The 20123-nt window shown below is 42.1% G+C and overlaps 1 protein-coding gene across 1 annotated transcript; it reads left to right on the top strand.

Moving 5' to 3' along the window:
• The first annotated feature begins 106 nt into the window (after nt 1-106).
• On the top strand, nt 107-19116 carry TMEM43 (transmembrane protein 43). Its single transcript, XM_014946880.1, has 12 exons — nt 107-240; nt 1013-1162; nt 2222-2356; nt 3080-3174; nt 4100-4149; nt 6356-6425; nt 13338-13408; nt 13574-13695; nt 14312-14386; nt 14468-14569; nt 16086-16203; nt 17173-19116. The coding sequence occupies exons 1-12, from the start codon at nt 229-231 to the stop codon at nt 17373-17375; spliced, it is 1203 nt and encodes a 400-aa protein (XP_014802366.1). The 5' UTR covers nt 107-228; the 3' UTR covers nt 17376-19116.
• The last annotated feature ends 1007 nt before the right edge of the window (nt 19117-20123 follow it).

Below are 20123 nucleotides of genomic sequence, written 5' to 3'. Positions count from 1 at the left end.
GGGAGGGAGCAAGCGGGCCCTTTCAGGCCTGGCCTCGGCGCCGGACTACATCTCCCAGCCTGCAACGCGCCCGGCAGGAACTACGTGTCCCGGCATGCAGTGCGGTGAGGCGCGGTGGCTAGAAGGCCGAGTGAGCCCTGAGGCGGCGGGCGCGGTTCCGGCGGTTCTTGGTGTGCGGTTCCCGCGGTCTCTCCAGGGTGGTGCTCAGCCGAGGGCGAGAGGCTCAAGATGTCGAGGAATGTAAGTGCTCCTCGGGCTGGTCCTGTTGTTGCTCCGCGCTGCATGTGGTGGTCCCTTGGGTGGGCCCGTTGCCGTTCCCCCCAGTGGCCCGCCTGAGGCGAGAGGCCCCGTGCAGCGGAGGGGCCGCTGCCACATCCCGCCTGGCGGCTCGAGAGGCGCAAAAGGGAAGCCTCGTCTCCTTTCTTGCCTACCTGTGCTGATCTGAAGTTGCTTCTTGGTTATTCCCTACAGCCAGACTGTATACGGAGGTTGCCGGTATATATAGACCCCTGGGTTTTCATACTTTAACGTGGCATGGGCTAGGACAGCAATAGCTGTTTTGTTTCACGCTAGCGCTTTTTCTTGCCTGAGATGCAATTATTTTAAAGTATGCAGGCACTTCTCCGCTGGTGAGGTAAAACGTAACTTGTTATTTATAGCTATGTTTTAGCTGGGCTGGAATTCAGGAGTATTACTCAATTTGTCATGGCCCGAATGCAGGGTGTGGACACCAAACAGGGAACTTAGAGACAGGCTGAAGAAAGCTTGAAGGAACATGTTGAACCACTATAATAGAAATTGTTTTTTCCATCAGGCTGGAGTTTTATTTATTGATTGTATTTCAGGCATCGAAAGAGTGATGAGGCATTTAATAAGTATGGGAAAGTTTTGGTCCAAGGCAAGAGATGCTGCTCTGTAGAGGAGCGGTATTAACAAAGCTAAAAGACTTACTTTGAAGCAGAATGCTTTCCCCTTTCACACCAATATTGTATTTTTGGTTTATGTCCAACAGTTCTCTGACACAGACAGCAGAAAAGAACATGTTAAAATCACAAGTAAGTCCAAACCAGGGTTCCTGGAGAGGCTCAGCGAGACTTCTGGAGGCATGCTGATGGGACTTGTGACGTTTCTTCTGTCTTTCTACCTTCTTTTTACCAATGAAGTAAGTGAAATACTGCCAGTGTTTGTACACAGCTTTGAAATATCACAGATGAGGTTGCATTTGACTAGTTTTGCATTTATATGCTCAATAAAATGGTCGTGTTAATGCTTTATTACTTCCTCCATGAGAAGACAGCATTATGTCTGGAGACTCTATGCTTATGCTTGGAATATAACAGAGGAGTGAAATCACAGGGCCACAGATAGTATTTCTGTGGAACTGAACGTAGTAGAGACAATGGCAATGTGTAATGAGCGATAAGATCCAAAACTTGTAAGCTGATACAGAAACAGGCTGTAGTATTATTGAAAAAGGGTTGTATGAGCCAACCACAATCTGGTCTTCTCTCTTTTCTTGGGGTAACAGAAGGTCCTAATTTCTGGTGTTGTTATAATTGCATTAAAGGAATTTGTATTCTATGTTGCAAAACTGAGAGTGTTATTTATTCTCAGTTTTATTTTATGTTTTGGTTTTAGATTTAAAAAAAATAATTAAAGCAAGCAGGGAATCCTAACACCCTACTATTGCAAATATACATGCTTTTGGCAGTTTGGAGTGGGGAAGCAGAATTCTGTGAATTTTCACCTAAGGCTTCCTTTTATACCTCTGTAAGAGGAAAAAAACTACTCCCAATTTTGGTGACTTTGCAGGAAAAAGCACATCATGAAATTATGATAAGGTAAGAAAAACTTCTGCCAAGTAGCCAACTGGGTCTGTGGAAAAAGGACCATAACTGGCATAACTTTTGCAGTTACTTGAGAATTATAAACAAGTTAGAGGAGAAGAACAATATATTTGGACCCTTGTAGAAATAATCTCTCTGTGTTTGAGGAGCTTAGTCAATGTTAATGGTCCTGTTGCATGGGTAAGAAGTACTACCCCAAACTGTTTCAGCCACAGAGAGACAGAGAAGTACAAATGTATTTCAAGAATATTCCTTGAGGCTGAATATAAAAGCATTCCTTGTGTTCTTCAGATCGCTTGTCTCCTAACATTTTTCACAAAATACTGCTGTGCCATTGATTCTCCACAATACGATTTTGCTTTTTTTGATTGCAGGGACGAGCTTTAAGAACTGCCAAATCTCTTGATGAGGGACTTTCTCTTGTGATCCCTCTTGACAGCATCCACAGTGTGTCTCAGCAGAATGAAGGCCGACTGGTGCACTTAGCTGGTGCCCTCAGTACATCTAAGGTAAAGAAATGCTCATATCTTTAAGATACTATTTTAAAGCTTAGAGAAAAGGAGAAGTCTTTGGCAATTAAAACTACATTTGATATACAGGGAGAAGACTTCTACCTTCTCTCCTCTGTAAGCATTGCAGGCTGCCACCCAGGTGTTAGTTCTTGGCCTGGAATCAGGGAGATGCTGTACAGCCTTGGTCTCCCTGCTCCCAAACACCATGCTACTTCTGTCTGGGTTTACCCTCCCACTGCCTGTGGTGGATAATTTCAATTACCTTTTGTATAAGGAACCTGTTGTGTATTCATGATGTTTTAAAGTCTTTAGGCTCTTGTAGTACAGTGGCTCTGCAAGTTCTGACTTTTCAGTAGTGGTGACATTTTCCATGGTCAGCGTGAGTTGCAGAAGATAACACAGCACAGTACTTTCCAGCTAAATAAAATCTCCCTCTGATTTAAACACTCAAGCCTGCATATTATTAACCAGCATTTCAGGTTTTATTCTTCACGATGGCATTAATTTTTTATGATGATTTCTTAAGTCAGATTTATCAGTGATATAAAGAGATGCTCCCTTTTGTCTTACATAGCATTTATTCTATATTGAACTGTGTGTAACATAGTACTAACTATGTACAGTGAGGTATGTAAATGGATTTGATAATGAAAGAATAGAGTTTGAGTCTGTGAGGTATAGCATTTATATTAACTTGTATTTTCTTTAATTTGTAAATAGCCTTTGTTTGATCCCAGCTATGGGCTCTCGATCCAGGCTGTCAAACTTAAGCGCAATGTGGAAATGTACCAATGGGTAGAATATGAAGAATCCACGTAAGTGAAAGAAATGTTTAAAAGTTGTTTGTTGCACCCCCAGCCTACTCACTGTCTGGGTGGTATAAGAATCAGAAAAGGTCTTGTCTCTGTGCAAGTACTGCTCAGAAATAACTAAAACATTCCTATATTGTCAATGCTGTTTTCATCACAAATCCAAAACATATCTCCATACTAGCTACTACAAAGAAAATTAAATCTACCCCAGCCAAAGCTGGTACAAGTTGTTGTCTTAAGAGGATCCCATCGTTTATTTATTTTTAACTCTCCCCACCCCTGAAGAAAAAAAACGCAGCAAGTCTGTACTGTGCTTGAAAGACACTCAGATTGTTTTATAACAGGCAATGTTGCAGTCTAGGTACCTTATCAGGGGAATTTACAAAACTGTAATGAGATGTTAGCCACTCTGCTAATAGTTGCGAGCAGAAGGGGAAAAATATTTTTGTTATTAATAATAATTCCCCTGACAACAGTTTAAAAGTTACTAGCTATTACGTAAGTCTGACTCCAGAGAACTCACGTTGCAGATGTCTTTTGTGTCATACAAAAAAGGTGTCAGGAGGTTGGGAAGGTGTGAAAAATAGCTTCTCAGTTTTAATGGCACAGCATCTGTAAAAGACTTATTGATTTAGATCAACTTGTCTCACTCTCTTTAACGTTGGTTGTTCCACGTTGATCCAGTCAACACCTCTTTGCTGGCAACATTGGAATGAAAGGGGTGTTTAGCATTTGTGTGTAGTTTTCTCCTTTTACAGAGAATCTATGTTTTCAGAATAGGTAGTTCAGAGAAGAGTTAGTTTACTTGTAAAGATAAGTTATTGTTGCCAATGAGCTGTCTGTGCATTTCATTTGTAAAGTGTATTCTGCCCTTAGCAGGGGTGTGTGTGCACTGTTTTGATTCTCATCCCACCCCTTTTCTCTGCAGGGAATATGAAGAGAATGGTGAGATTAAGAAAGAGACAAAGTATTCATACAGTAAGTTGATCAACAGAAAGTAGATTTTCTTTTACACAGATAACTTTAGACTTTTATGTGTGTATATTTTGACTTCTGTTGTAAACCCTGCATTTTCTTGTTGGGAAAGAAAGGAATGTGAAGAAAGAAGCAAAAATTCTGTTTCCTAAACAAATGGCAGGACCTCCCTTTCTGAGGTGAAAGGAGGTGTGCTGTTAGCAAGCAACTAATACAGAAAGTCCTGTCTTGGAACTACTAGAGGTTCAGAGCAGCATCCAGGGATAGGATACTCTGGAGATAGGACCCCTGAGGTCCTCAGTGACAGGAGGTGAGCAGAGATGGGAGTGTACTTAAAGCTGTGCCTGAGATTACGCTTCAGAAGTGGAGTAATTGGGCATGTGTCAGGCATGAGCAGAAGAGAATAGACAGGGAAGAACAGTGTAGCTCCAGCCTGTAAGACAGCCTGTTGAGAGTCTGTTTAGGTGTTGATACCAGCAAATGAAAATCATCAGCACCTTCTGATGTGGCTTTTGCCAACTGCTTTTTTGGCAGGAGCAGATCTGAGAGCATTATTCTGACCTACCCAGTGGCAGAAAAATATTCTGAGTCATCACATATCTGGGGATTGATCTTTGTGCTTCATTTATCGCTGATTAAAGCACATGGATGTATAACGTGGGTGTGTAGCAATTTCTGGGTGTGATCATAAAAATACCCCAGCTCAGTGAAGCATGGGATCTTGCAGCGTGGAGATGCTAGTGGTTGTGAGCTGTGAAAAACAGTCTTACAGTGGCAGGGAACAAAAAGAAGTGCCTTTTGAAAAAACATCCACCCTCTCAGGATTGATGGATTCTGTCCAGTAAAAGTCTTTATGTTACTAGCTGTGGTGGGTTAGCTGTGGCTGGCAGCCAAGGGCCCACACAGCCACTTCCTCGCTCTCCCCCTCAATGGATCAGGGAAAGAGATTGGGAAGAACAGGAATGAGAGAGCTTGTGGGTTGAAATAAAGACAGGGAGATCACTTACCAATTTTACCATCATGAGCAAAACAGGCTTGACTTGGGGAAAATTGACTTAATTTATTGTCAATTAAAATAATAACTACAGATTAGGGTGTTGGATAAACACATTTGCTCTTGCCCTTTCCTAGGCTGAACTTCACTCCAGACTCCTCTCCCCTTGCCCTCACTTGTTATCCTGACAGGTTACATTCACTCCCTTTAGTGAAGCAGCAAGCAGTGCAGGGGGTGGGGGTAGGCTCACAGTCAGTACGTAGTGGTTTCTCTCTGCCACTTCTTGCACTTCTCCCATGCTCCATTATGGACTCTCCCCGTGCTGCAGTGAACATCTGCTCTTCTGTGGAGCACTCATCTTCTGACTTTGGTGTTCCCTCTGTTGTTTCTCACTCCTTTTTGTTCCTTCCCTTCCCCATTTGGTGTTTTCTGCCATTTCTTAAAAATATTTTCACAGAAGTGCCCTGAACTTCACTGATGGGCTCAGCTGTGGCTGCAGTGGGTTCAGTGTGGAGCCAGCTGTGTCCAACACAGGGCAAGCCCCTGACCTCTTCCCACAGAGGCCACCCCTGCTGCCCCCCTCCCTTCCCAGCAAAATCTTGCAAAATCAATACACCAGAATATCCCTTACAATGATTCCTACTCCACTGTTTAACCAAACTCCTTTTCTTTCCTCTCTACTCCTTCATGGAAGTAGAGCAAGCTATGTTTAATATTGAAGATGCTCAAAAGAGGGACTCTAATTTTGTAGGAGTTATAACAAACCTACTGGAATCTGTCCTGGGGATGTGGGAGGCTGCTGTGGCCTGAACAAAGGCAGCATTATGCATTTTTGACAGTGGCACATACAGGTACCATCTCTATCTGTTGCTTGATTGCACTGATATTTGCTAGTTCCAGCAGAGCTTACAGCCTTTCCTTAAAAAGCCAGATTATTCCTGAAGAGTGGAGCCAGGAACTAAACCCAACCAATGAGTGAAGTTGAGTTACAATTTTATGGCTAAAATAGTTTTTTTTCTAAATCATGCCATTCCTTGTTAATATGCTGGGAAGATGGATTTAAATATCAGTACAGACTATCACATATATATTTTGATGTAAACATTTTAAGTGTTTCTTCGAGCTGATTCATTGATTGAAAGGCGTCTTCAATAACTAAGATCTGAGTGGCAATTTTTCCTGTTTTCTCCTCAACTTTCATATCATTTTCTGTAGATACTGAATGGAAATCAGAAGTTGTGAACAGCAGAAACTTTGATCGAGAAATTGGACACAAAAACCCAAGGTAATGTACCACCGAGCACAGTCCCTCTGGATTCTGTCCCTGTCTGATCAAAGTTGAAAGCAAATTGACTAATCCTTGTGACGCAGCGAAGCAGGTGGAACTGTTGGTCTTTTGGTAGTTGGGAGAACTGAGGCACAGAGGGATTGGAGACCAGTTCAAAGCTGCCTAGTGGAACCAGAGTTAAGTGATGGCTGGACATCAGGCTGTTATTCTGTAACCTCTGAACCATGTGGTCTCCATGTAGCAGAACTTGAATGGGTTCCTTTCTGACTTGGGGCAGTCTGTTATGAATCCTTTCCTCTATTACAAGTGAAGGGTTAGAATAGCAGGCATCCCATGAGCTTGTCGTGCCACTTGCATGCTGCTTTTTCTAAGCTGGTATGTATGAGCTCACAGGCCTATTTGTGTCAGTCATCCATATAGAATTTGTTTCATATATCTGTCATCTGTGCCATTGCAGTTACACTACAAAGTGCCATTTTTCATGCTAAGTTTTAGCTTGCTGCTCATTCTCACAGCACCTGCTTGGTTCCTTAAGATGCAGGATGTCATCTGGCAAAAAACATCATGTGTGAGTGAAAAATACAGCTGGAGAGATAGTAGGACCAGGATTTCAACAAAACTTTGAACTTTGTAATATCTCCAGAACTTTGTTTTTGTTCTGTGGGCTCATCCAAATACACTGTCCTTCACTTGGAAGTGCTACTTTAGGAGGAGCTATGTGTTTAGAAGATCTATGTGTTTTTTATTATAAGTCCCAACTAGGAGAATTGTGTAGATGAGAGATAATGGAGAAATACTGCTGTGCCATTGATTCTCCACAATACGATTTTGCTTTTTTTGATTGCAGGGACGAGCTTTAAGAACTGCCAAATCTCTTGATGAGGGACTTTCTCTTGTGATCCCTCTTGACAGCATCCACAGTGTGTCTCAGCAGAATGAAGGCCGACTGGTGCACTTAGCTGGTGCCCTCAGTACATCTAAGGTAAAGAAATGCTCATATCTTTAAGATACTATTTTAAAGCTTAGAGAAAAGGAGAAGTCTTTGGCAATTAAAACTACATTTGATATACAGGGAGAAGACTTCTACCTTCTCTCCTCTGTAAGCATTGCAGGCTGCCACCCAGGTGTTAGTTCTTGGCCTGGAATCAGGGAGATGCTGTACAGCCTTGGTCTCCCTGCTCCCAAACACCATGCTACTTCTGTCTGGGTTTACCCTCCCACTGCCTGTGGTGGATAATTTCAATTACCTTTTGTATAAGGAACCTGTTGTGTATTCATGATGTTTTAAAGTCTTTAGGCTCTTGTAGTACAGTGGCTCTGCAAGTTCTGACTTTTCAGTAGTGGTGACATTTTCCATGGTCAGCGTGAGTTGCAGAAGATAACACAGCACAGTACTTTCCAGCTAAATAAAATCTCCCTCTGATTTAAACACTCAAGCCTGCATATTATTAACCAGCATTTCAGGTTTTATTCTTCACGATGGCATTAATTTTTTATGATGATTTCTTAAGTCAGATTTATCAGTGATATAAAGAGATGCTCCCTTTTGTCTTACATAGCATTTATTCTATATTGAACTGTGTGTAACATAGTACTAACTATGTACAGTGAGGTATGTAAATGGATTTGATAATGAAAGAATAGAGTTTGAGTCTGTGAGGTATAGCATTTATATTAACTTGTATTTTCTTTAATTTGTAAATAGCCTTTGTTTGATCCCAGCTATGGGCTCTCGATCCAGGCTGTCAAACTTAAGCGCAATGTGGAAATGTACCAATGGGTAGAATATGAAGAATCCACGTAAGTGAAAGAAATGTTTAAAAGTTGTTTGTTGCACCCCCAGCCTACTCACTGTCTGGGTGGTATAAGAATCAGAAAAGGTCTTGTCTCTGTGCAAGTACTGCTCAGAAATAACTAAAACATTCCTATATTGTCAATGCTGTTTTCATCACAAATCCAAAACATATCTCCATACTAGCTACTACAAAGAAAATTAAATCTACCCCAGCCAAAGCTGGTACAAGTTGTTGTCTTAAGAGGATCCCATCGTTTATTTATTTTTAACTCTCCCCACCCCTGAAGAAAAAAAACGCAGCAAGTCTGTACTGTGCTTGAAAGACACTCAGATTGTTTTATAACAGGCAATGTTGCAGTCTAGGTACCTTATCAGGGGAATTTACAAAACTGTAATGAGATGTTAGCCACTCTGCTAATAGTTGCGAGCAGAAGGGGAAAAATATTTTTGTTATTAATAATAATTCCCCTGACAACAGTTTAAAAGTTACTAGCTATTACGTAAGTCTGACTCCAGAGAACTCATGTTGCAGATGTCTTTTGTGTCATACAAAAAAGGTGTCAGGAGGTTGGGAAGGTGTGAAAAATAGCTTCTCAGTTTTAATGGCACAGCATCTGTAAAAGACTTATTGATTTAGATCAACTTGTCTCACTCTCTTTAACGTTGGTTGTTCCACGTTGATCCAGTCAACACCTCTTTGCTGGCAACATTGGAATGAAAGGGGTGTTTAGCATTTGTGTGTAGTTTTCTCCTTTTACAGAGAATCTATGTTTTCAGAATAGGTAGTTCAGAGAAGAGTTAGTTTACTTGTAAAGATAAGTTATTGTTGCCAATGAGCTGTCTGTGCATTTCATTTGTAAAGTGTATTCTGCCCTTAGCAGGGGTGTGTGTGCACTGTTTTGATTCTCATCCCACCCCTTTTCTCTGCAGGGAATATGAAGAGAATGGTGAGATTAAGAAAGAGACAAAGTATTCATACAGTAAGTTGATCAACAGAAAGTAGATTTTCTTTTACACAGATAACTTTAGACTTTTATGTGTGTATATTTTGACTTCTGTTGTAAACCCTGCATTTTCTTGTTGGGAAAGAAAGGAATGTGAAGAAAGAAGCAAAAATTCTGTTTCCTAAACAAATGGCAGGACCTCCCTTTCTGAGGTGAAAGGAGGTGTGCTGTTAGCAAGCAACTAATACAGAAAGTCCTGTCTTGGAACTACTAGAGGTTCAGAGCAGCATCCAGGGATAGGATACTCTGGAGATAGGACCCCTGAGGTCCTCAGTGACAGGAGGTGAGCAGAGATGGGAGTGTACTTAAAGCTGTGCCTGAGATTACGCTTCAGAAGTGGAGTAATTGGGCATGTGTCAGGCATGAGCAGAAGAGAATAGACAGGGAAGAACAGTGTAGCTCCAGCCTGTAAGACAGCCTGTTGAGAGTCTGTTTAGGTGTTGATACCAGCAAATGAAAATCATCAGCACCTTCTGATGTGGCTTTTGCCAACTGCTTTTTTGGCAGGAGCAGATCTGAGAGCATTATTCTGACCTACCCAGTGGCAGAAAAATATTCTGAGTCATCACATATCTGGGGATTGATCTTTGTGCTTCATTTATCGCTGATTAAAGCACATGGATGTATAACGTGGGTGTGTAGCAATTTCTGGGTGTGATCATAAAAATACCCCAGCTCAGTGAAGCATGGGATCTTGCAGCGTGGAGATGCTAGTGGTTGTGAGCTGTGAAAAACAGTCTTACAGTGGCAGGGAACAAAAAGAAGTGCCTTTTGAAAAAACATCCACCCTCTCAGGATTGATGGATTCTGTCCAGTAAAAGTCTTTATGTTACTAGCTGTGGTGGGTTAGCTGTGGCTGGCAGCCAAGGGCCCACACAGCCACTTCCTCGCTCTCCCCCTCAATGGATCAGGGAAAGAGATTGGGAAGAACAGGAATGAGAGAGCTTGTGGGTTGAAATAAAGACAGGGAGATCACTTACCAATTTTACCATCATGAGCAAAACAGGCTTGACTTGGGGAAAATTGACTTAATTTATTGTCAATTAAAATAATAACTACAGATTAGGGTGTTGGATAAACACATTTGCTCTTGCCCTTTCCTAGGCTGAACTTCACTCCAGACTCCTCTCCCCTTGCCCTCACTTGTTATCCTGACAGGTTACATTCACTCCCTTTAGTGAAGCAGCAAGCAGTGCAGGGGGTGGGGGTAGGCTCACAGTCAGTACGTAGTGGTTTCTCTCTGCCACTTCTTGCACTTCTCCCATGCTCCATTATGGACTCTCCCCGTGCTGCAGTGAACATCTGCTCTTCTGTGGAGCACTCATCTTCTGACTTTGGTGTTCCCTCTGTTGTTTCTCACTCCTTTTTGTTCCTTCCCTTCCCCATTTGGTGTTTTCTGCCATTTCTTAAAAATATTTTCACAGAAGTGCCCTGAACTTCACTGATGGGCTCAGCTGTGGCTGCAGTGGGTTCAGTGTGGAGCCAGCTGTGTCCAACACAGGGCAAGCCCCTGACCTCTTCCCACAGAGGCCACCCCTGCTGCCCCCCTCCCTTCCCAGCAAAATCTTGCAAAATCAATACACCAGAATATCCCTTACAATGATTCCTACTCCACTGTTTAACCAAACTCCTTTTCTTTCCTCTCTACTCCTTCATGGAAGTAGAGCAAGCTATGTTTAATATTGAAGATGCTCAAAAGAGGGACTCTAATTTTGTAGGAGTTATAACAAACCTACTGGAATCTGTCCTGGGGATGTGGGAGGCTGCTGTGGCCTGAACAAAGGCAGCATTATGCATTTTTGACAGTGGCACATACAGGTACCATCTCTATCTGTTGCTTGATTGCACTGATATTTGCTAGTTCCAGCAGAGCTTACAGCCTTTCCTTAAAAAGCCAGATTATTCCTGAAGAGTGGAGCCAGGAACTAAACCCAACCAATGAGTGAAGTTGAGTTACAATTTTATGGCTAAAATAGTTTTTTTTCTAAATCATGCCATTCCTTGTTAATATGCTGGGAAGATGGATTTAAATATCAGTACAGACTATCACATATATATTTTGATGTAAACATTTTAAGTGTTTCTTCGAGCTGATTCATTGATTGAAAGGCGTCTTCAATAACTAAGATCTGAGTGGCAATTTTTCCTGTTTTCTCCTCAACTTTCATATCATTTTCTGTAGATACTGAATGGAAATCAGAAGTTGTGAACAGCAGAAACTTTGATCGAGAAATTGGACACAAAAACCCAAGGTAATGTACCACCGAGCACAGTCCCTCTGGATTCTGTCCCTGTCTGATCAAAGTTGAAAGCAAATTGACTAATCCTTGTGACGCAGCGAAGCAGGTGGAACTGTTGGTCTTTTGGTAGTTGGGAGAACTGAGGCACAGAGGGATTGGAGACCAGTTCAAAGCTGCCTAGTGGAACCAGAGTTAAGTGATGGCTGGACATCAGGCTGTTATTCTGTAACCTCTGAACCATGTGGTCTCCATGTAGCAGAACTTGAATGGGTTCCTTTCTGACTTGGGGCAGTCTGTTATGAATCCTTTCCTCTATTACAAGTGAAGGGTTAGAATAGCAGGCATCCCATGAGCTTGTCGTGCCACTTGCATGCTGCTTTTTCTAAGCTAGTATGTATGAGCTCACAGGCCTATTTGTGGCAGTCATCCATATACAATTTGTTCCATATATCTGTCATCTGTGGCATTGCAGTTACACTACAAAGTGCCATTTTTCATGCTAAGTTTTAGCTTGCTGCTCATTCTCACAGCACCTGCTTGGTTCCTTAAGATGCAGGATGCCATCTGGCAAAAAACATCATGTGTGAGTGAAAAATACAGCTGGAGAGATAGTAGGACCAGGATTTCAACAAAACTTTGAACTTTGTAATATCTCCAGAACTTTGTTTTTGTTCTGTGGGCTCATCCAAATACACTGTCCTTCACTTGGAAGTGCTACTTTAGGAGGAGCTATGTGTTTAGAAGATCTATGTGTTTTTTATTTTAAGTCCCAACTAGCAGACTTGTGTAGATGAGAGATAATGGAAAAAAGGATGCACAGATGGCACGGCTGCTTTGCCTGGCCTCCCCATGCATACTTCTTGGTTAATGGAAGTTCTCCAGGCATTCTGCAGTAAATGCAAATCTCCAATTCGGAGTGAGAAATATTTTTGGTTTAGTGTGATTGCAGGACATAATTTATACAGTGCTGCAGCTAAGAACATTTCTTCTGGGTCTGTTGGTACAAACCAAGGAGACAGAGCATAGCTCTAGTGGATCCTTGCACGCGATGGTATGGTGCGTGCAGACATGCTGAACTTTAGAATTCATGCCTAGCATTAATGAGGCTATTTTAAGTGTACTACGTGTCTTCTTCCTCTCTCTGTCCATCTTATCTTTTTATGCAACTTAGACATTTGTGAAAATAAAACCTGCTTACTGCCAAGGAGATTCTAGTAGTACCACTTAAGAGAATGAAGTCAAGTCTGTCAGTAAAGGATTCCCAAGTTTGAATTTAATTAACTTGGCCATTACTGCCAAGGAGATTCTAGTAGTACCACTTAGGAGAATGAAGTCTGTCAGTAAAGGATTCCCGAGTTTGAATGTAATTAACTTGGCCATGATAAGTACCTTTATATGGAGAAGGTTTATGATCTAGGTTTCTTAATTTAGCAGATAAGATCTAGCAGTTGACAGCGGAAGCTATATAAATTCAGACTAGAAATAAAGTGCATTTATGAGTGTAGTTAGGTGTTGCAGGAATTCATCTAGGAATGTGATTAATTCATTGTCAGTCAAACCCTCTATATCATCACTGACCAGCTTCCTAAGAGCTGAACTCCATTTCAGCCCATTATAGGTTCAGTACAGGAAAAACTAGTGAAATCCTGTAGTGTGAATGGAAGGTCAGGCCAAGGGATGGGACAGTCCTGTCCTGTCTTAACTTATTTTAATGGCTCCAACACTATGAACACATTGTGACAGCCATTAAGCTCTTTGAGTTTCTCCTCATGTTTGACATAGTACCTTTTATGTGTTGTTTATTACATACTGCAAATCAAGAGTTTGATCGTAATTCTGGGACTAATCAGGGACTCTCTCTGTTCTGCAGTGCCATGGCTGTGGAGTCCTTCACTGCTGTTTCTCCTAATGTCCAGGTTGGCAGCTTTGTTCTTTCCAAGGGTAAGAATTGCTCTGTACTGGCTTTGTGTCCGCTGTTAAATCACAGTGGACTTTGGTTCTTTCTGCAATGGCAGTCAGTTCAAGGGATAATCAGGCAGCCAGCCAGCAAATTGGCTGTTCCAAGTTAGAGGCTGCACCTGAGCTTGTTTCTTTAATTCTGCTTAGGTCTCGTGGATAAAATTGATAACTTCAAGCAGTTGAGCTTGTCAAACCTTGAGGATCCACATGCTGATGTAACCCGAGGAGGAGATTATTTTTACCACAGTGAGAACCCCAGGCGTCCAGAAGTAAGACAAGAAGGATAAACCAAAGCAGTGGTTACTGTTATCTGAAAAATAAAGTTGGGGCATGTCCCATTTCTATTTAAATATGTAAAAATTGGAGTGCAGATCATCACATAGGATGACACCCTTCATACAATCTGTCAGCATGCGTGCTTCTCTTGCAGGAAGCTTTTGATCCTGCTGCTTTTTCTTTTTCTTAAGCCTGTCTTGCTTTTAAATGGAAAGACACAGGATGGTGCTGGGCAGTGGGTTCTATCTCTGCCTTGCTGTACTGAACGGAGTACAATGAAATAGCTTGTTGTCAGCTTGTGCTGCCTGCCCTCCTCTGCTAAAAGATGAAATAACAAGGGATGAACATAGGATCTCACTGGTGTTAATGTGCTTCTGTAGCTAAATCACAGGAGGTATTGCAAACCAGCATTTGAGTGATCCTGTGTCAGCTGTCAACTAGGCCTGAAAAAAGTACAGCTTGGAAATCATTCTGGGTATCCTCTGGCTTGACATAAACATTCAGAAAAAAGTTTGATACATAATGGGTGTTGCCATGCAGAGTTGTCTTTCCTGTGATTTTCCTTGGTAAATAAATCTTTATTGACTTCCAATATTCTCTTGTTTGTAGGTAGGAGACCTTCGTGTCTCATTCTTCTATGCAGGTTTGAGTGGGGATGACCCCCGTTTGGGCTCTGCTGACACGGTGAGTCTTCAGCTGTTTCTGTATTTTTCAAACTCTGTTTCCAACTTGGCAACCAGTAAATATTTTTCCCTTTCTTCCAAGGTGACTGTGATTGCTCGCCAGCGAGGCGACCAACTGGTTCCATATCATACCAAATCTGGAGATGTCCTGCAGATTCTGTACCTTGGGGATCTCTCTGTGGAGGTGAGATACCACGCTGTACTGGTGAAGGGTTAAAATTGGAGATGGTAGCGCAGAAGCAGCAGGGGAATAAGCTCTCCTTCTCCTTCACACCTGCTCTAGAGGGGGAGGAGGTGCTCAATGTAAACATTGGCTTTTCTCTCTCCTTTTTCTAGGACAACACCTTATAGCCTGTGTTTGCCTTCCAGGTTTTTGCATGTTATTTGTATTGCAACAAAATGCCATGCTTCTCCCACTGGCAGTACATAATTTGGCTATAGTTGGGTTGGGTTTTTTTTAAATTTTAAAAAGGAAACGTGGCTAAAGTAGCTATGTATTTATTTATTTTAAAATCCCTTTGTGTTGCTCCTGAACATCCTATGCTTTAAAGGCTGTTTCTGTGCCTTCTCATTTTGCTTTTATTTGCTCTTTGGTAGTTTCCCACTTAGACATGCAAGCACGTGCTTTTGAAAAGGTCGTATGTAAAAATAGTAAAAACTAGGCTTTAATTAAACAAGCTGTAGGAGCTATCCTCTATTCAGCTTCTAATAACAGGAGTTTAGACTTGTTTGAAGTATTTATTGCTGTTCTGGCTGAGAAAAAACCTTCAGGCAGAGCATTATGCTCCAATAAATCCTGCCTGCTCCAGCAATTTGGTGATTCATTTACTCCTTTTAGTAGGTTTGTTTCCATCAATGATTGTTTCTTGCCCTGCTGTAAAAATCCCAGATGTCAAGAATTTACAGGAGCTCCCAAAAGCAGTTTAAAAGGCTTTTGTTTTGAGTTGAGAGTAGCAGTAGAATCGTCTCTCTACTGGGAGCTCTGAATCTTCATTAGACAGAATTTTAGTGCATTGGAAAGGAACTCACTACAAATTAATAATTCATAGAATACCTGTATGTACAAGTGGTCAATCAGTCGTATATATTTTTCTATTAAGTGTTTTATTATGCCTTAGCCTTCTTCATATGTACGTTTTATAAAGTCAGAGGGGCCCATTTTGAAAAAAGATCTAACTCAGAATTCTTGCAAAGAGGTGCTTTGCTTTGCCTGATGCAATGTACACATACCTTTTCTCATTTCCCTGCATACTGCTTGCTCTCCTTCCTATACCTTTTCTTCAGCCATCAGTGGATATTGTTGCCTTTTCTCTTAGTCCAAACATAGTGAAGTCAGATTGTTCCTCCTTGTACCATTTATTTATTATCATCTTATTTTCCACATGACTGTGGACTAGATCCTTTTGCAGCAAAACCTGTGTGCTTTCTGCCTGGGATTATAAGCGTGTTGATGGGTGCTTGTTGAGCTGTGTTAATTTAGAGAAATGCTGGTTTCCCTTGTGCTGCACTTTGAAATCCATTGTAGTGGGCAGCAATACTGCCCAAAAAGACCCTGCAGGGTGAGCTGCAAATGTATCTTCTATAAGAGAATGTGGGCTCCTAAAATGCTGTTGGCTCTGATTGGCTCATAATACACTGGAATCAAGAGGATCTCAAAAGAAATTGAGAAACAGGCTGCATTTAATGGTGTTTGCTTTCAGGAAGTGTTTCAGAAAGAGCACGAGAGTAACAGCATGAAGACCTGGGCGCTCCGTGCAGCAGGCTGGCTGGCAATGTTTGTAGGCGTCAGCCTAATGACCCGAATCTTTTACACTTTGGGTAAGTTTTTTACAGAAAGGTAAAATGATACAGAAATAGGATCATAATCCGTAGAGATGTCCTCTCTTGCTCAAGTACACAATTAATTAATTTGGAGGTCAGGAGGAATCTGGTATGAACTCAGATTGGATTTGATGTGAAAGTTACTGTAGGCAGTTGCAGGTGAACAGGATCCCAGAACCAGGTGGTTGCTTTTTGAACATTGAAAAAAGATAATACACAAATATCTCTTGCCAGTCTCAGAAGATCCCAGCCCAATGCTGACCAAAATTAGAAGCCAAAACACACCTTAGGCTGGTTCTCTCAAGTCTAACTCAAGGTGCTGCAGTCCAATTACTTTCTACACCCATACACAAGCGGTCCCCCCAACAGGTCTTAATTAGTAGTTGTATAGTAACATGACTTTGTGTCTGGTTATTCTGCACACAGAAAAGAAGTTTTTTGTTTATCCTTTCAGCATACAAAATGTTGAAGTAAAACCTAAGAGAAAAGCAGGGTGGTGTCTCCAACTTGTATAAACTTCAAATATCAAAGCTATCATTTGCTTTGTAGTGGTGCACTTTTTTTCCCCCCTTATTTACTTATCCATATACATGCTACTGCAAGATTTATTGTTGCCAGAGGTTAATTTTGGTGCTAACATATTGTATCAGTTACCTTAGACTTGTTCATAGCTGCAAGGCTGTCAGTTTACTCTGCCTTTCATGCCTTGGACAAGACTTCAGACTTAATTTTGGATTACTTCCTGTCTGAAGAGATGAGGATACCGTTGTCTTAGATGTTCAGCTCTTGCTTAATTATCAAATGCCTTGAGGATACTCTACTGAAACGCTTCATCCAGTGCTTTTGATAAATAATTAGAGTCTGTCCTTTGATTACGATATTCATGCCTAGGATTTGCACACTAAGACTTCCTTTTGAGGTACCATCCTGGCAACTGCTTTATCCCTTGTTTAATTCTTTCTGCAGTGGACTGGTTTCCTGTTGTGAGAGATCTGGTCAACATCGGGTTGAAAGCGTTTGCCTTCTGCGTAGCCAGTTCGCTGTCTCTCCTGACCATCTCCATCGGGTGGCTCTTCTACCGCCCTCTCTGGGCTTTGCTCATCGGGTTGCTCTCTGTAGTTCCCATTGTGGTTGCAAAATCCCGTGTTCCACCAAAGAAGCAGCAGTGAGGAGGAGGTGGTGGTCGGGTTTGGCGTTGAATCCTGGTTAGAAACTCTTCAAGTGTATTTCTGCGCTGGTTACTGCAGGGTGCTTGCGGCGTATCACAGCTCAGCAGCGGGCACCGAGAGCTGGGGAGGGGGCTTGGATGCGGTTGTTGTTGATACACCTCATCCATGGAAAAATATGGCTATAGGATGCTGTTGGGAGGAAGTCAACGACATCGACTTTGGGGGGGAAAAAAGCATTTTGGAGTGTCTCTATTTGCTATAAGTGAGTGAACAAGCGGATCTGTACCTCTTTGTGTTTACTAATTCCCCCTGATTTGAGAACTGGCAAGTCCTCACTGAGAGTTGGGGCACCTCGGGTATTATGGAGAAAGTGCCAGCTTTATCCCCTAGAGCGTGGCTCAATATCCTGAGGAAATCCATGTGTGTACCTGCCTCCAACAACCCCTCCCTCTGCTGCCTTTTCTCCTATGCACAGTCATGTATCATGTACACTTCTTTGGCTGATGCATTTGGAAATGTAGGTGTTCAAAGGAAAAACACAATTTTGTCACATTTTACACAGTATTTATATAAAATATATGCTTTTGGACTGAGGATTTTCAAAGTAACTTGAAATACTGAGTAGCCAGGTTAGCAGTGCTCTGAGATAGGGTGGGTTTGACAGAAAGCATTGATTTCCCCCAACTTTTTAGAAGTCTCTGAAGTTGTTCTTGGTTAAGCATCCGAAATGGTAGCGTGGACTATACCATTGCATAACTGTTTCCAAAATGTACCTTCAAATTGCACTTATTTAAGGCGAAACTCAGAGGTCACAAACATTGAAAAATAAAAACTGCTGCCTTGAAACGAAATTAACTTTTATAATTGAATGTATATTCTTCAAATATTTGTTTTTTGGGTTTTTTTTGCTGTGTGTACTGTTTCTTTCTTGAATTTCACTTAGTAGGGACAATGAACATACTCCATGAAATTAAGTAATGAGAACGTATTTGCCTGATTAGATTTCATAGACTTTAGTAGCCTGAATTTTGAGCTTTATATCACATTAGAGAAATGCTGCCTTGTAGTATCGTGATGGCTCATGTTTACGTATTTCTGCTGTACCAAGTACTTGAGATGAGACTGTCTTGTACTGTTGTTAAGTCTCTCTCCACACAGTGAGGGTCTGGCTTCCAAATGTGCCCTCCCTACGCTATAGTGGGTTTTTTTTCTGTAAGTTTACACAATTCGGTACAAAAATAATGGCTTAATTTATGAAATCCAGTTACAACTGTCTCCATACCAAAGGAACCTAACTTGAACATACGTAGAAGCAAATGTTTGCTACAAATAGTATTGAAATAGAGATCTGAGTTAGGAATCGCAAGTGTTTTGAGAAGTAGTAATTACTTGATTAGCCTTAATTCTTTTCATTCTTCCGGTATTGGAATTGTTGATTGTCAGTTGGTTGTCAGTTCAGTCTTGTGGTGCGGTTCCTTGGTAGAAGCAGAGGTGGTGACTGAGGGGCTATAGGAAGGGTGAGGGGTCTCGGGGATTCTGCCCAGGCTCCCTGCTGCTCCCTAGCACCAGCTTGGCTCATTCCGTTAAGAATCGTGCTCCTCTGGGGAGAAAACCAGCTGTGGGGCTGCTGTTTTACCAGTGATGCAGGAAACAAACCCACGTTACCATATTGGAGATGAAGATACAATTTTCTACAGAAGTGCTGAGCTTTTGTATATTTAATAAAGTGCAATTTTCACAACGTTGGTCTGTTGGCTTCTTTTTTGTGATGTGTATGCCTTGCACCTTTCACTCCCAGGAACACAGAGGATTACTTTGTAGCTTCCCCATGAGCTAGTTTTCTGTTGCTGGTTGAGATAGACGTGCAGGTGGGTTTTTGTTCATCCTGCAACTATCTCCCCATTTTGGGAAGTGAATTCCTAATAAGAGCGTAGCCGCCCTCTGGGCGTTGTGCTTCTGTGTGATGGCAGGCTCATTCCAGCCCACTGGGGCTTTTCTCCCCTTTACTGATTACTGCAGTTACAGGAACTTCCTTGCCTCTGTGACTATTTGAAAAACATAGAATTGCCCAGGGTGGAAGGGACCTTTTGGATCATGTGGTCCAACCATCAACCTAATGCTGTCACCCTGACTGGATAAAGCATCTTGTATTTTTAAAGAGAGCAGGGGGTTACCTATGCCTTCAACAGCTTAAAATGCCTTTGTCTCACATACCAGTGTGTGCACGGGAATAATGGGAAATAATGACAGATTCCTGTGCTGGAAAGATGTTCCTCTTCCCCAGGAGGGCCGTGCTGGTGGAGCCAAGGCTCGTGTTCCTTGCACATACACAAACCATGTTCCTATAGGAATAACTGAAGCCGTATTTCTCTTGCTTCCTTACTAAGACCTGACAGAACATGTACCTCACCTGTTATCATCTTCCCTCTCTGCTTTGGTCCCCCCTAAAGCACATTTACTCTTTCTTTGCTCTGAAGTTAGGAGAGCTGGCTCCCTGTGGGGCTGTGTAGGATCCCTCCCTCTGAAGGTGTCACTGTCCCTTTCCCCGCTGACTGTAATTAGTCACTAGACTCGTAATTCAGTGTCTCTGTGCCCAGTGTCCCAAATGAGGAAGTGCAGGGGTGCTTTGGCAGAGCTGGTACCAGCTCCCATTTTAAGCAGACAAAAAATTCCTGAATTTGTGGGCCCTCGCATTCCAACTACACCTCGGGGTGCATCCTGCCTACAGGTCACCTCTGCTCCCCAACC

This window comes from Calidris pugnax, unplaced genomic scaffold, assembly GCF_001431845.1.
Source record: "Calidris pugnax isolate Ruff unplaced genomic scaffold, ASM143184v1 scaffold81, whole genome shotgun sequence".
Lineage (NCBI taxonomy): Eukaryota > Metazoa > Chordata > Aves > Charadriiformes > Scolopacidae > Calidris > Calidris pugnax.
Note: the sequence above shows the minus strand (reverse complement) of the source record. Positions and strands in the feature narration are given on the sequence as shown.

Bases quoted from the DNA above. Each gene is read 5' to 3' on its own strand.
- TMEM43 (XM_014946880.1), top strand. The intron at 1,163-2,221 runs GTAAGTGAAATA...TTTTGATTGCAG, and splicing joins ACCTTCTTTTTACCAATGAA to GGACGAGCTTTAAGAACTGC. The intron at 16,204-17,172 runs GTAAGTTTTTTA...TTCTTTCTGCAG, and splicing joins CCGAATCTTTTACACTTTGG to TGGACTGGTTTCCTGTTGTG.